Genomic DNA, 16,393 nt, shown 5'->3' with positions numbered 1-16,393 from the left:
TTATTATTTGAAGAACAGGGACGCAAATGGCGGATGCCATTTGCGTCCCAGCGGCCGGAAGTCCACCAGCGGCCCGAGCTGGCCGGCAGCTCCTCGAACTCGCCGTGGAGCGGAGCTGGCTAGGGCCAGCGAGGATTCGGGGGGGGGGCGGATCGCCTCCCCCCGCGCAGACCCAAGGTAAGGGGGGTTCCCACACCCCTGCTGCGGCCCAGTTCCTAACAGGCCACGGACCGGTACCAGTCTACGGCCCGGGGACCCCTGGTGTAGAGGACAGCTGCAGGAGACAGCCTTCGCATGAAGCCAGCCAGTTGGAGAGAGACAGGTGACATAGTGGCAGAGTGAGGGATGGTGGGACATGATTTCCACCATGAAGGAAGGTGGGATACCTGCCCGGCCAGGCAGGAGGCCTACAGAGAGAGGAGGGGCAAGGGGGGGAATAAGCTCAACACAGTAGCTTGTTTGTGCAATTGTGTGACAGGCACAGTGGACTACTTTCCAAAATAAACTACTCTAAGGATGCAATCCTATGCATGTTTTGACAGAGACAAAGCCTACAACTCCCAGAATGCCCCAGCCAGCATTGCACACTAAGTAGCTTATAAACCATAATTGCTTAAAGTGACGTGTGAACCGCCCACTAAGTTGAGACTCTTGACTACCGCTTAGCTGATCCTGGAAATCAGTTTATTTTATTATTTATTAGAAAAATGTATACCCTGCCTTTTAACTACAACCACAGTGCTCAGGGCAGCTTGCAAGAGGTTAAAGTAATTACAAAATATATCAGAAAAACACTGCTGTGTATGTAGCTGCTTGGTGGAGCTACTGATTGCTAACCTACATAGACTTTATTTGTAATGACTTCCTGATTCAGGGCCTAAATCGTCTGCCTGTAAATCCAGTTGTCCTGTCAGGCTTATGCAGAAGGTAGTTTTATATTTCAGTTTGTTAAAGCCTCAAATCATTGAAGAAAATATAGACTTCAGCAGGGCATTAGTGAAGCAACCACAATGCCTTTATACACAATCTATACAATTTTATATATGCTTCTCTGGCAGGGACATACCATGACTGCAAGGTGGAGCTCCTGGGGTGAGGCTCATCCATTACATTTTAGGTGTGCTAATCCCTGTTGCTTCCCCAAACAAGGAAAGTTGACTGTATTACTTGTAATAGAATTTATACAACAGTGGGGGAACATTTCAGCCTTGAAGGAAACTCTACTACTTCCCTGAAAGTTTCAATTGTCCTACAAATGGATTTCAAAGGGAGTCTACAGCACGAAACTGAAGAAGTAGAACTTACGAAGATGTTTGATTCTATTTATTTTGGTAAGAGCAAGAATTATGGTTTCTTGACCCACTATAGCTGTTAAATACTGTTGTGATGAATGGTCACTATGGTTATTTTGCATACATCTTATCTTGCATCCTATAGACCAGGGGTCCCCAACACTTTTCAGCCTGTGGGGACATTTAGAATCCTGACAAAGTGCCATGGGCACCAGTGAGAAAATGGCTGCCATGGAGGGGGCATGGCTACTCGCAAAATGGCCATCATGGGGGGGGGGTTTCAGATCAGAAAGGAGTTGGGTGGACAAGCAAGCAGGAAAGGCTGTGGCTTCCCCCCGCCTCCTTAAAAGGCCTCTGCTGCTGCGCACTGCAAAAAGCAAAACAAATGGGACTGGGTGGGAAAGCCAGCAAGCCCAGAAATCTGACATGCACAATGAACAAAAACAGCGCAGGCATGTGAGCAAACATGCAGCAAAATCCTTAACTTTGCACATGCTCACCGCATGCACCGAACAATATCCAGAGTGCTACAGCAAACACAAGGCAGGCAGCAATGGGGAAGAATGGGAAATGCCCCCACATCACCACCACCCCAAACACGAAAGCCTGGATGATAGGGATGTACGAAAATCACTTACCTTTCGCGGATTATGCTGATGGTGGGGGGGGGGAGGCGCTCCGTCCCTCCCCCCGGAATCCTGGATGGGGGGGGGGAGAGGCGCTCTGTTCCTCCCTCCCTGGAATCCTGGCCGGCCGGCTGTGCTCCGCAGCAATTCTGTGGAGCCGCCGGCCGGCTCTGCCAGCAGCCGGACATCCGGCTGCTGGCTAGCAGGGACGCAAATAGCCGCCGTTTGCGTCCCTGCAGTCAGCTGTGATAGGCTATGTAAATGTTTACGTAGCCTATCACGGCTGACTTAAACAACAACAAAAAAAAACGCGCGTACGCAAATGGCGGCGGCCATGGCTGCCACCATTTGCGTTCCTTATTTTCGCACGTCTTAGTCTACGTTAACATTTATGTAGACTAAGACGGCGAAAATAAGGGGAACGCAAATAGCGTAGATGCTACGCTATTTGCGTTCCCCTTATTTTCGCTGTCTTAGTCTACGTAAATGTTTATGTAGACTAAGATGTGCCAAAATAAGGAACGCAAATGGCGGCAGCCATGGCCGCCGCCATTTGCGTACGCGCGTTGTTGTTGTTTTTAAAGTCAGCTGTGATAGGCTACGTAAACATTTACGTAGCCTATCACTTTTTTTTTTTTAAATCTAGCCGTGATAGGCTACGTAAATCTTTATGTAGCCTATCATTTTTATTTTTTTTTTAACTGGAAATGTTAAAAGACCAGCCGCCGCTGCCGAGCCGCCGCCACCGCCAGGAAGATCCGCCCAAGGTAAGTCTTGCCCCGGGGGGGGGGGGAGGCCGTTTTGCCACCAATTTCGGGGGGCTGAATGCGCTGGCATTCGGCCTCCCCGAGATCCATGGCGGAACTTTCGTACATCCCTAGATGTAAAGCAACACAGGCAGATGAGTAAATGTGCTGGGAAGTCCATTGCTTTACGTACCCACCCACCCCCAACAAACAAACGGAAGGGCACAGAGGACAAACACTGCACCTCCCAACACACAAAAATAAAGGGTTGGAGACCAAGCACCATCCCCCCAACCCCAAGCAGATAGGGTGAACAAGCAAACAGGAGATGCCCTCCCTTTGCCTGTGCTCCCCTCTCAGATGGAAAAGGTGCCAGCCCACTTGGTCCCATCCTTACTGCCGGTTTGTGTTCAAGAGGAACACTTGCCTTTCCCTTCCAACACAGCCACCCATCACTCACACCCACTCCTAGGAGGCACAGAATGGGAGTAGGGACACCAGTTTGTAAACTATTGCTTTGGCCAATCAGTATGCAAGGGGGGGTGTCAAAATGGCAAGTTGAAGTAAATAGACTCAAAATGATAGAGAAACCAGGTCCATAGACTTAAAAGTATAGAGCATCCAGGAAGTTAAGATACATGCCTTGTATAGATAGAAATCACTACCAGGATGCAATTAAAGGCCTCGAGGGTGCACTTGTACCCCCGGAAGCCTTGTTGGGGACCCCTGCTATAGACTGTATATGCACTGCATGGCATCGGATTACATTGTTTTTTTCCCCCTCTGCACCCATCTGTATACATACAGTGTTTGCCACCGGAGGATAACACTTCATGCATCTGATGAATTGGTCTAAGGTCCATGAAAATGAAACCACAGTGAATTGGTTACTTTTTAAGGAGCTACCGGACTCTTTTGCTGCAAGAGACTTAACAGAGCAAGCCAAAGAAACCAAATTCAACAGACATCTATGATTTGATTGGAATGATGCAATAAGCCACAACCTTCCACATAATCCACATTCCAGTACCTGTTCTGCGAAACAAATGGTATTCCAGAAAAACAGCCCAGAAGTCCAACTTCTTTTTATGGAAGTTGGTGTTCTGTGCTCTTCTGTTCCATTGTGCATGGCTTCTGGTGTACCAGTGGGTTAATAAAAGTAAAATTACTAGATTACTGCAGTGCACTCTAGGCGGGGCTGCCCTTAAGGCTGCTCCGGAAGCTCGAGTTAGTGCAGAACGCAGCAGCCAGGCTGTTATTGGGAGCTGCCCCTCTTCAGCATGCAACTCCTTGGCTGAGGGGCTGCGCTGGCTGCCTATTCACTACCTGGCTGGCTGGCAAATGCTGGGAGTTGTAGGACTTTGTTCTGCCTACACATGCACAGGATTGGGTCCTTAGTGTGCGCAGGACTGCAGCCTTACTTGGGAGTAAATCCCTTTGAACTCGGTGGGGCCGGCTTCCGAGTCCCTAAGCAGTGGGGCTGGTGGCTCCGATTTCGGAAGGGCTGTGCATCCATTCGGGGTTTCCGTCACAACCAGTTAGAACTCTTAAGGAGTTATCCAAGGGGCTTACATCCGTGTTGGGAACAGGCTCCGGCACCCTGGATAGCTCCCTTAGAGTTCTGGCTGGCTCTGACTGAAACCGAGAGCGGATTCACAGCCCCACCGAAATCGGAGCCACCGGCCTCCGCTGTCCCGAGGCGCGCACCGGTCGCGAATCCAGCGAGCCAGGTCTCGGGTAGGTTAACGCCGCCGACGCTGGAAACGCGGCGGGAGCTTGTAGTTCATCCGCCCAGCCGATCGCGGCGCCCGAGATTTTCTTCAGGCCGGCGGCGCTTATGCCCTACGACGGGCCCTTCCCTCTCTTTCTCTCTATGGCTCTGCCTCCCCTCGCAGCCCTTTACGACGCGTCCGATCTCAAATCGAACCGCCTCTCCGATCTCAACGTCCAACGCAGGATGCGGATGAGGTTCACCATAGAGACGCCAAAGGCAAGAGCGTCGCTGCTCTGCCCTCATAGTCATCCCTCAGGGGCAGCTTCCATTTTCCTTCAAGTCGGAAGTTCATGCTCTGTCGTTGTATGTCTCGTCTACCCTGTTTCTACCGCTGTAGGCGGGATTTGTGACGTCACGGGGCAACGGTCGGCATTCCACTTCCTGTTCCGGTGCCCTTGTGGCTACGTTGGGGGAGACGAGGCGAACGCGGAAGCGGGCAAGATGCTTCGAAACCTTTTGGTGTGTTGGGAGTGCCGGCGCGGAGGGGGGAGTTGGTGTTTGTGTTGGTCTTTTCAGTTGGGAACCGTTTGGGGGGGGCAGCAGGAGGAGGAGGAGGAGGAGGAGCAGGTGCAGGTGTTTTGGCTGCGGGAGGGGGGATGCTGTGGGGCTACTCAGTGAGGAGGAGATGCACGTTTGAGAGCCCCCGTGTTGTGGGGGGGGCAGTGCAGTTAGTTTATGCCTTCCAACTGGGGCAGGGTAAGTAAGAGCCTCATCCTTTGCCCCCATGAGGCGCGTCTGTGATCCGGTCGAAATAAATGACTTCGTGAGGCCCGCACAGCGGCTGAATAGGACCAGGCTGCAAGACCAGCGAAGTAGTGATGAGGCGGATGGTGACAGGCTAGGTGGAAAGCAAGCCGGTTCAGCCTGGTCCTCTGTAGCTGTCATGCTACACGGAAAGTAATTTATTCCAGTGGGGAAGGGGCGTGTCAAAAAACTTCCTGACTGTCAGAGCAATACGACAATGGAACCGATTACCTGGGGAGGTGGTGGGCTCTCCCGCACTGGAGGCATTCAAGACGAGACTGGACAGCCACCTGTCAGGGATGCTCTGACTTGGATTCCTGCGTTGAGCAGGGGTTGGACTCGATGGCCTTGTAGGCCCCTTCCAACCCTACTATTCTATGATTCTATGTGTGATGCAGGGAAGTGGGGGGGGGGCGTGTGATGAGTGGTGATGTAACTGGGAAGTTTGGGTGCTATGGTCCATGGGGTCACGAAGAGTCGGACACAACTGAATGACTGAACAACAACAACAACCTGCTTGTTTACTTTTCCCTTCCCCCATGCCTTTTTCCTCTCGTGTCATGCCTTCTTTAAGAATGTGGACTTCAGTGTCACTTTTTAAATAATCTTTGTACAGTGCCTAGAAAAGGTTGCATGTGTTATAAATAAATGCATAATAAAGGATGAGTGCTGTGTCTCTGAATGGAGGTGGCCTTTCTGTTTTGGTGTGCTGGTCTGAGCTTGATAACATTTGGCTGCACGCCTTTCCTGTTCTCCTTTTCTACTTCCGCCTAGTGGGTTTTTGCAAACTTTTCTTCTCATGTATGTTCACCTTAGGCTTGCCATCCCTTCCTTATTTAAAGGAACAGTTCCACATTTTGCATTAAAATGTGTTTCTTTGCAAAAAGCAACTTTATTAAAATGTATAGTCTTGGCAATGTTTTAATTAGAGAGCTGCGAGTGTTCTGAAACAATCAGGCTTCCTGCATTGAGCAGGTGGTTGGACTCGATGGTCTTGTAGGCCCCTTCCAACCCTGTGATTCTATGTGATGTGTCATACTCTTGGAATGTGTTCCCTGTTTTGGAGCTCTTCAGATGGCAACCCTAGATTGCATGCTTTGGTAGCTTTACTTATATGATGGGAAGATGAGTGTTTCAAATGGTTTGTAGTTTGAGGGTAAGATAGTGACTGGTTTTCTATGTTTGCAGTGTCAGTTGTAGTTCACTCATTATATAATTTCATTATAGGTGATGTTTTAGATTCTGTGGTCAGCCTCCTTTGAGCTTGTTTGATCAACATCTAATAGTATTGAGTTGATGCACAAACCTTTGAGACTTGAAACAGGTGTAGAAGGAGGAAGTGAGTTTGAAAAAGAGTTTCAAAAGAATAGTTGTTTTGGTCTTCTGTAAAAACAAAGTTTTATAGCAAAGAGTACCAGGTAAGCAGCATAAGCTTTGTGAACTAGAACCCCCTGTCATCAGATGCATACAGAACTATCCTCTGTTCACAGGTAGGCAGGGACCTAAAGTCCATGCAGTGTAAGAGGTGGCAGTAGATCTGCAGAGGCCAAATGTCTACAAGAATAACCATTTACAGTAGCAGTAATTGGTGTTGATGTTATCTGTCTTTCTATCTGTACTATGCTAATATGGAGAAACTCACCATAAAATGGGCTGATCATGGATGCAGCCCACAGCTGCCTGCTATTACTTTGGTAACAGTAGAAAAGGTCACTTTGGTTGTGAAATGATTGCTGCAGACTGCATCCATGTACAGCCAGCTTCACAGTGAAGTTTAGTGTGGACATAATGGTGCCTCTTGCACATAACACCAAATCATAGTTTGTTTTGTATTTATACCCTGCTTTTCATCTGAAAAGGGATGGGGAGGGAAAAAGAAAGCAAGAAGACTCAGGCACCAGTTCTTAATGTTCTGATGTTACAACCAGCTGCAGTGCAAATTAATGCTGTAATAGTTCTAATACATCATGAATCTGTTGGTCCTCTTATCTTGAAAAACTGTAATGGAAACAGTTCAAATAAAGAAGCCAAAAATGCCTTGTTTCTCAACTGAGCCTATTGAGTGGCCCTGCATCCTGTCTCTCTCTGCTACAGCCTGATGGAATGGCTGCTGGAGGACAGCTGAGATAGAGGCAAAGCCTGATGAACCTGGCTTCTGAGCAGGGTTGATGACAGCTCTGCTTTCTCCCTCTGCCCCTGCTGCAGCCTTAATGTGTTTAGCATTAATGTGTTAACACAGTTAATGCTGTTTGCCTAACCATGGCTAGATGATGAGTAGCTCCCTGTGGGTATGTGCACTTCTCCTGCAGACATTCCCATCTTTTTGGTTTCAGAACAAACTGTAGCTGTCCTGTGTGTACTCACTAACCACAGTTGATCCAAAATATAGTGTCGAGTTTGGTTTACTCTCCAAGTAAATGTGAGTAGGAGTACAACTTTTAAAAAGTAAACTTCTGTGTGTTTCTGTTGCAGGCTCTTCGGCAAGTTTCCCAGAAAACCATAAGTACTGCCTCTCGCAGGCAGACTGCAAGCAAAGTTCAAGCGAAACAGAAACTATTCCAGGTATTGGTTGCATCCCTACTTTGAGAAGAAATGACAGTGTAATGCTTGCTTCTTTTAAAGAGGAATTTGCTGGGTAAAGATTTAGCAGCACTAATGTTACTTAATGCTAAAGCCATCCTTCTTGGCTTGAGGTTGTAAGACCACATAGGCTGATTTCTATGTGATAGTTGCTTATTCTCTCAGTTAAATATTCTCAAATTCAACAGCATTTCTATGAATTATTTATGCTTATAAATGCAAAGAAGTTGTGTGAAAGATACAGCAATAGATTGTAAGGACAAATCAAACTTCTAGCTGCTAGAAGCAACTAGAAAAAATAGGTAATATTCCAACTAATTCATTTATAAATCTTCTATATCATGTTGCTAGAATCCTAAGCTAGAATTCAAGACTGAGGAAACCCCAGGCATTGCTACTGTGATTTGTTTTCAGTGGCAGCAAATGCAGGGGCACCTGGCAGACTCCCAGAAAAGCCTTGCTGGGCTGTGGGTTTACATCTTTGCTCTATGGGATGGAGCTATATGGAGCAGCATAGTCTGTGTGCAATTGCCTTCACAGTACTCACATGCATTAAACTACAAATGTAGCTGCTGCTAGCCAGATCTTTTAAAGGAATCTGGCAACCCTAGATCTATGCCACCATGAGTGTATGTTTTGTGCTTCCTCCTTAACCCTGTGTTCCTGTTCAGAAGTGCCAGCAGGTAAGTAAATGGCTAGGGAGCTAGGGTAGTGGCTTAAGTAGGAGAGAAACTTTCTATAGAGAATTCAGGGAATACCTGGTCCTAAGTGAGAAGTCTGAAAGTGATCCGGACTCCTTCAGGCTGATGAGGAAGGGCCCCTCATTTCTGTGATTGCTGTTGGGTTAACCAGTTTTGCAATAAAGGTAAAGTGCCACTTACTCAAGGGCATGCTTAACTTCATGAAATAATTGACAATATCTGTTCACTTAAGAATATTTTAACCAGCCAATTGAACAGCATCCCAATATCAATGGTACTCAGATATTAGGCTGAATGCAAACTTATGCGAGTAGACCTCTGTACATGCAGTGGGAATTTTCGTTCGCCTTGTACTCCATGCAGCATGCCCCCACTTACAGAGGGTACTGCAGCCCTCTGGAGTAGATTTGGGGGCACATGGGGAGCTGCAGGGTGAGGAAAAATTTGATCTGTCAGTGCTGGAAAAATACAGTTGGATTCAACCCTCAAGTTGCAATCCTATTCATGCTTACTTAGAGTTAGATTTCATTGAACTTGGTGGGACTTCTGAGAAAACATACATAGGATTGGGCTGCAGGTAGTCTCCCCATAGGATATGCATAAAAGTAGCATCTGAATTTACAGTATATGGTAATATGCTCATCACATGTCAGTGCTTTAGTTGCTATGAACTTCCAGTTTCTAGCAAATATTTTGAGTTGCACTATTCAGTTTTAGATACCTAAGGCAGGCAATAACACTTCTATACCTTTTGCCTAGACTCTAGAAAATAGATAAGGATTTAGCTTTTTAATATTGTAACTATTGCTGGATAGGTTTTCATTCTTTATCCAGTGAGGAGACAACTTAACTGTAGAGATATTAGTCCCATGCTAACATGTGAATTGTGTGTCCCTCGTATTAGGAAGATAATGGACTTCCAGTGTACCTGAAAGGTGGAACAACAGATGCACTGCTGTATCGATTAACCATGGCCCTTTCTGTTGTTGGTAAGGTTAAACAAAGTAGGAGCTGAGATATCATAGTCTTCTTTAGTAATGTGTTCATATTTTTAAGAGGAGATATTCTACACCTGCATAAATCTAAATCAGGAACTTGAAATTTCTCTGCCATCTTTTGCTTTCACCTGGGCAAATACAGCTTAACTTGGGTTACATTTTATGTCAACAATTTCTGTCCTTTTAAATGCTCATTTGACTTTGTGCTTGTGCATAGCAGCTTTTTTCAGTGTGTGAAATATTCCATACTTTCTACTATATGTAATCCTTTGGGTACATACATTGCCTTTTTTCCAATCTGTTAAAATTACTGTTGGAAACACCTATATAAAAGTACACAGGGCTGCTGTTGTGGAGATGCTTGTCTTGTCTTTCTCCTGTATCTCTTGTGGACATAATTTGGGTCTATAAAAAACCCCATCACAAAAGAACCCAAGGTCTCATTTTATTTAGTAGTTACTAGCAGAGTTTATTTTTTAAAGTTTTTCATTCAAGCTTGTCTGCTGTAAGCCCCTCTATACTATACCTACTTAATTTCGATATTTGATTGGATCTCTCTCACCTCTGAGAGAGTTCAGTTTTTAAATTTATTTCCTAAAAACTTTTTTTAAAGACCTGAAACTTCAGGCAGAAGCTCTTGAATGGAAGCTGAAATAAAAATACTTTAGGTGTAGGTACTAGGAACAGCATGCTTGGAGAACTTTAAAATACCAGGACTTTTTTTAAGCTTGAAGATCTAGGATGATAACTAACCTTACAATAATTGCGCTTTAGATTTTGCAATATTAATTCAATTTCTTATGTTTAGAAATGTTTCCAATGCTGTGCTCACTTTATTTGCTGAGCTGTAAAATGGAAAAATGATGGGATGAAGGGCTCCTCTTCACCTCCAAGACTTAACACATCTTTTGGCATCTGTCTCATTAAAACTAGAACAAAAGCACCCTATACATACTTCTCTTGTGGGAGAGGTTATGCTATTAAGAACTTGGAATTGGATAAAGCGTGTGTATTCAATCTATCCTAATATTGTGTGTCTTATTTACAGGAACAGGCTATGTCCTTTATGAACTCTTCATGGCTTCTATGCCCAAGAAAAACAAATGACTCCAGTTTACAGGATGCATCTTGCAGTAGCATCTCTCCGTCCCATTCCATTACACTTTTCAGGGACCTACTTTGTCCTTGTCATAAATGTCTGATTATGTGTTTGGGATCAATATTTATTGAGTTGATATGTTGTACGCTGCAATCAATAAAGTAGTTTCACATTCCTCTCTGGTCTGAAAGTATATTGGATATGCTCAAATCTGTTAAAGACTCCTTGCTGAATTTAATGTAAGTGTTGTGAGTCTGTAGTTTCAGTCCAAGCATGACTAATAAGCTCACATTGGAATCTACAGTGCTTGTTAACTAGCCCTCCTGATTGTCTTACGGTTCAAAAATAGCTCATCATGGTAGGAATAACAGAGCTATCCTATGGTCTGAGGGATCACAGAGTATTTTGGATTCCCCCTTCCAAGGTTGTAGAAACTCCATCAACCTTGCGAGGCAGAATCTGACTTAACCCTTCTCTTACTACCTCCAGTTTTAAATCTTTGGAGGCTTAATGACAGGAAGGATCATTTTTATGGCCTACTGCAGGGATAGGCAGTCTGGTGCCATCAGATATTTTGGACTTTGCCCATAATCCCTAAGCATTGGCCATATTTTTCTAGGGCTGATGGGAGTTGTAGTCAAACACAGCTAGAGGGTACCAGGTTGCCTAACCCCAGCCTATCAAATATTCATGCCATTTCTGGCCTTGGTACTATTTCTGTTGTAAATTTGTGAGAAACTTCATAATATTTTCAATGCATGCCTGTTTAATGTCTGCTTCAATCTATAGTGTCACATGTATACATATTCCCCCACCACCACCATCACATGTAGACTGGAAACATGGTAGGGTGAGAAGAGACAGAGTGAGCTTGACTGGCTTTGACCTGCTTGCTAGCCCTAGAATACTGCTTTAGGTATAATAGTGCAAACCACTCTGCTACCATAACTATACTATTAAAGCAACTTCCATCACGAGAAAAAAAATCACCAACAATACAGGCCCAGGGAATATTGACCAGTGTCCCATTGAGCTCTTTGGCTAAAGATGCCAGACTTCACTGGACATGTCTAGCCCCATTTTTAAAGCCCTCACTTAAGCTTCTTGCAGTTTCTCTTCTTAGGCTTGGATTGTCTTCAAGTGTTGAGTCTCCTGTGCCAGGTTGTCACCTGATTGAAATCGTTGGGCCAATTTGGACAATATCTTTAGGCTGCTCTGGCCTACTGGGTGAAGCAGAGCAATTATGCCCCTGCTGTGCTGTGCGCAGCTTGTGCCACCCTTTCATATCCATAGGGCTTGGGGAGGAACATGTCCAAAGTCATCCTGTGTGTCTAAAATCATGTGTGTAAAATTGACAGCATGATCAAGGCTTCTGTGTTTGACATATCCAAAGTCAGCCTAGACATATATCAATCCCCATATGTTTAGCTGTGTTTGAGAGGACAGATGTCCCTTTGCTATCCATGATAGACTGGATTGGCTTGAAGATAATCTGAACTGGTCCTTTGTTGATTAATCTTAGGAGTTTTAGTCACAGAATTGATTAAATTTGCATGACGTAAAAACCCAAAGCAAGAAGTGCTTGTTTTTGATGATGCACCTATGTTGTGTAGCAGCCATTTCGCTCGTATTAGAGAAAAAGGGGAGTTTCTATGATGGTGCCTGCTATCTACAGTTCTTACATAACAGTGAAAGTCATATTAATGAATTTGTTACATCAATGCCTATCTTTTTCATTACAAAAAATTGTATAGAAATCAAATAAGAGCAGGTACACATTAAAAACATGACTTCAAGGTTGTCATAAAACCTTCACAGCTTGATGTGATTTGCATAAAATAATGTACAAGCTGAGCGCTTGGATTCTGCAGGAGACTTCCTAGTATTACTATTCATTATTATATTATCCCAAAACTGATCTATAGCACTCTTGTTCACATTAAATGTGGGGTGGAGGAAGAAACTTCTGTCACACATTGCTTTGAAGCACACCATTTCACTTTTAGAAATAATTGCTTCTAATAGCTGTGAGCCAATTCTAAGACAAGTTGACACCCAATTTGTGTGTGTGTATGTACTCAGAAGTAAGCCCTGCCATGTCAATGGGTCTGGCTCTCAGGTAAGGGTTCTGTAGGAAATAGGTTACATTTGCAAAATTCCTTATGAGATACAGACATAGTTAGAGGAGAATGACACTAACTTCCCTGTGTAACAAATAAATGAAAGATTGCGACACTATGTCACTAACATTCTTCGTACATTATGAGCTTAACACATTTAGTGGAGGCTGTGAAAGCAGAGTGACATTGTCCTGTTTAAAGGGTTTTTCCACCTGCAATGGACTATGCCAACTAAAGTTTTTAATAAACTTTATAAAATTGGGTAATTGTTATGAAAGCTAATTGAGAAAAGGTATTCTGTATACTATTGTTCCAGCTGCTTTAGTAGTGCTGTTATTTCCCAACAAGGATGACATATATAAGAGAAATGGATCTTGCCTGCATAGCTACTCTTGAGTCAGATACCTGGAATTATGCACAGACACATAACTGGCAGAGAAATGAGACAGTACATAAATTGTTGTGGGGAGACTCCTTTGTGACTCAGTCTAAAGTCGATCTCTCACATGTTACACATCCATTCATGTATATGCTTGTACAGTCCTACCATTTTCTAGAATGTCTCTTGAGATAATTCTTTCTCTTCTGTTTGGCTATTCTGTTTTTTTATTCTTTTTACTTTGAGCCTAATAAGTGAGTACTTCAGAATCTAAATTCCAGAGGGTAAGGAGAAACCCCAAATCAGGTCATTATTTACTTTAAGAATATGGGGAGAGCCCTGCCAGATCAGACCAAAGACCTTTGTACTAATCCTGTTTCCAATAGTGGTCAGCCAGATACATTCAGGAAGCCCACAAACAGGACATGTACTTCACAGCTGTCCCCTGCTGTTGTCTAAAACACACACACACACACACACACACACACACCACTGGTGTTAAGGCATACTGCCTCAATCTGGAGATTCCATTTAGGTATCATGGCTAATAACCATTGATTCACCCAACTTTGATGAAGTTGCCTAAACCCCTTTTACTGTCACCCAAACTGGGGGCAATCATATCCTGTGGCAGCAGATTTCACATTTTAATTATGGCTTATGTGAAGATGTACTTTCTGTTGTTGGACCTGAGGGTTGAATCCAGTGGTGGCATTCCACTAGCACAAAGCTTCTAACACTTGCAGAAATCCCACTTTCAAGATTGCACAATTGTCAAATCCGGTACTGTGATGCTGCTTTTGCAAGCCATTCCACAAACTGCTCCACGAGGCTTTGCACAAGCTGTTCCAAACGTCATTCCAAAAGGTACTGCACAGGTCTTTATTAGCTTAGGTGTTGCTTCTGCTGGTGCTAGTTGTTCTGCTAGCAGTTATGCAATCGCAAGCAGAACAGCGCCAACTTCATTTTGCTACTAGAATAATGGATATAACCTTGAATCTGTTGCCAATCAATTTCATGGGATGACCCTGACTTCTAGTATTATGAGAGGCAGAAAAATGTCTCTCTACCCACTAACCACACCATACTGAACTTTGCAAACCTCTACCATAAGCCACAACCGTTACTGCCTTTTCTTTAAACTAAAAAGCTCTGAACACCTTTATTCGTAGGGAAGGTGTTCCATCTAACCGCTTAATCATTTCGGCTTCCCTTTCTGCATCTCCAATATTGTTATGCTCACCCCAATTTCCCAAGTGGTGAAGAGTTCTGGTGATGCCGTGCTTATGTGGGTTTGGTTTTCATTGGATGAAGAGATCACTGGAGACCTAATGGCTTTTTGTAATATGAAGAGTTTACAAATATACAGGCTGCACATAGGTGCAGGAAGTCAGATTAAACACTCCAGCAAATCCACTTCTCCCACATCCAGTCGCCAGAGTCAGCCAGCATCCCAAAATGCATCCACATCCACAGAGCCCAAAAGTCAGCTCAGCCCTCTGTCTCTTGGTGCTTTCAGATGAAACTTTTATCATGGAATCACCCGGCTCCATTCATGGAGTTTTATATGGGGTCCAGGTGACATCATCTTCCACTTGTAACACTCCTACGGCTTTCCACTGCTGGTTCTGTCTTTTCCCTTTCCATGAAATATTCATTAAGGAGGAAAATACAGAATAGCTGCACAATGAATTTTGACTGGTAGTGCTAGGAGCCCTCTGTCCAGAAGCAACCCTAGATTTATTTATTTACTTACTTACTTACTTACTTACTTACTATACTGCCCAATAGCTGAAGCTCTCTGGGCAGGTCACAAAAATTAATTAGATTACATCATCTTTAACAGGGGTGAGAGGAAAAAGGCATTGCTCCCTTATCTGTGCCATTATGGAGGGCTGGAATGTGACCCCAAGTGGGCTGGATTTGGCCCATGGGCCTGAAGTTCAACACTCCTGGTCTACCAGGCCACACCTGTCCACATACTTGCTGACAGTCTCAACAAACTCTAGAAGTTTAATGAGACAGGACATACCTTTGTAGAAACCACGTAAGGGTAGAGGTGAATGCCTCTTTATGGCAAAGTCTGGTTCCATCTTGCCTAAAAGAGGTGGTGCTAAGACCTTTGTTAAAAAAAAAAGCCCTTGAGCCCCACTGTGTTAGATCATTTCTGGCCAGTCTCTAATATTCCTGGCCAAGGTGCTGAAGCATGCAGTGGCTTCACAGCTCCAGGGGTTTCTGGATGATATGGATTATCTAGATCCATTTCAAACTGGCTTCAGGCCTGATTAAGTAACAGGGACTGCTTTGGTCACCTTGGTGGGTGGTCTACGCTGGGAAGAGGACAGGGGGAGTGTGTCCCTGTTGGTTTTGCTGGACCTCATGGCAGCTCTCAATACCATCGACCATGGTATCCTTCTGAGGTGCCTGTCTGAGATGAGACTGGGAGGCAATGTTATATAGTGGCTCCAGTCCTTCTTGGAGGGGCATTCTCAGAAGGTGGTGCTGGGCTACTCCTGTTCGACGCTGTGGCTGATGGCCTGTGGAGTCCCTCAGGGTTCCATCTTATCCCCCATGCTATTTAACATATACATGAAACTGCTGGGATAGATTGTCTCTCTAGCCAGTTTCCTGCTTCTGATGCATTTAAGAATGTTTTTATTTTTGGTCTTAATGTTTTTGTCATTGTTATGGTATTTTATGGTTATTAACAGCACATTCCTATGCCTGTCTACTTAGACGTAAGTTCTACTGTATTGAATGGGGATTATGTGCATACTATCGCCTACTACGCTTGCTTTCATTGATGGTTGGCCACTTTGAAGTCTTAAAATGTTTTACATAAATTAATACTGCACAGGGATATTGTGAGATAAAACAGGAAACCCCATATATGCTGCTCTGAACTCCATAGAAGAAGGGAGCAGCATGTAAACTTTATTAACGGATAAGGAGTATCTAAATTGCTGCACTTATTGGACACAGTCTGGCCCAAATTAGTCATGACAGAAAGGCTGCATTCTTCAGCACACCTACCTGGGAGTAAGCCCCAATTGAACATAGTGGGACTTACTTCTGAGTAACAATGCATAGGATTGCACTGCACATTGCATTGAAAGAAATAGAATCAAACTTAGTCATGATTAACTTTTTCAGGAACATGCCTACACATTCAAAAATCTTGATGCTGAAGTGAAATGACAATGGTATTGGTGGGTGATTCTTTGGCACAAATGTTTATTCTTGCTTATACAATCTAATACAATCTAATTCTAAGTGCAAGGAAAAGTCTGAACCGGCCTGAAATTTCCTTTTCTATAAGTCCCAAGTTCTGTCT

At 44.3% G+C, this 16,393-nt stretch overlaps 1 protein-coding gene across 1 annotated transcript; it reads left to right on the top strand.

Annotated features, from left to right (window-relative positions):
- The first annotated feature begins 4,849 nt into the window (after positions 1 to 4,849).
- Positions 4,850 to 10,750, top strand: COX7A2 (cytochrome c oxidase subunit 7A2). Its single transcript, XM_084826904.1, has 4 exons — positions 4,850 to 4,897; positions 7,655 to 7,744; positions 9,368 to 9,452; positions 10,510 to 10,750. Exons 1-4 carry the CDS (start codon positions 4,880 to 4,882, stop codon positions 10,566 to 10,568), a joined length of 252 nt encoding a protein of 83 aa, XP_084683030.1. The 5' UTR covers positions 4,850 to 4,879; the 3' UTR covers positions 10,569 to 10,750.
- Positions 10,751 to 16,393: the final 5,643 nt, after the last annotated feature.

This window comes from Heloderma suspectum, chromosome 1, assembly GCF_057233095.1.
Source record: "Heloderma suspectum isolate Gila_16-S chromosome 1, 16-S_ref, whole genome shotgun sequence".
Classification (NCBI taxonomy): domain Eukaryota; kingdom Metazoa; phylum Chordata; class Lepidosauria; order Squamata; family Helodermatidae; genus Heloderma; species Heloderma suspectum.
Note: the sequence above shows the minus strand (reverse complement) of the source record. Positions and strands in the feature narration are given on the sequence as shown.

Coding starts and splice junctions, on each gene's coding strand:
- COX7A2 (XM_084826904.1), top strand. Junction 7,745..9,367: donor CGAAACAGAAACTATTCCAG/GTATTGGTTGCA, acceptor CCCTCGTATTAG/GAAGATAATGGACTTCCAGT. Junction 9,453..10,509: donor CATGGCCCTTTCTGTTGTTG/GTAAGGTTAAAC, acceptor TCTTATTTACAG/GAACAGGCTATGTCCTTTAT.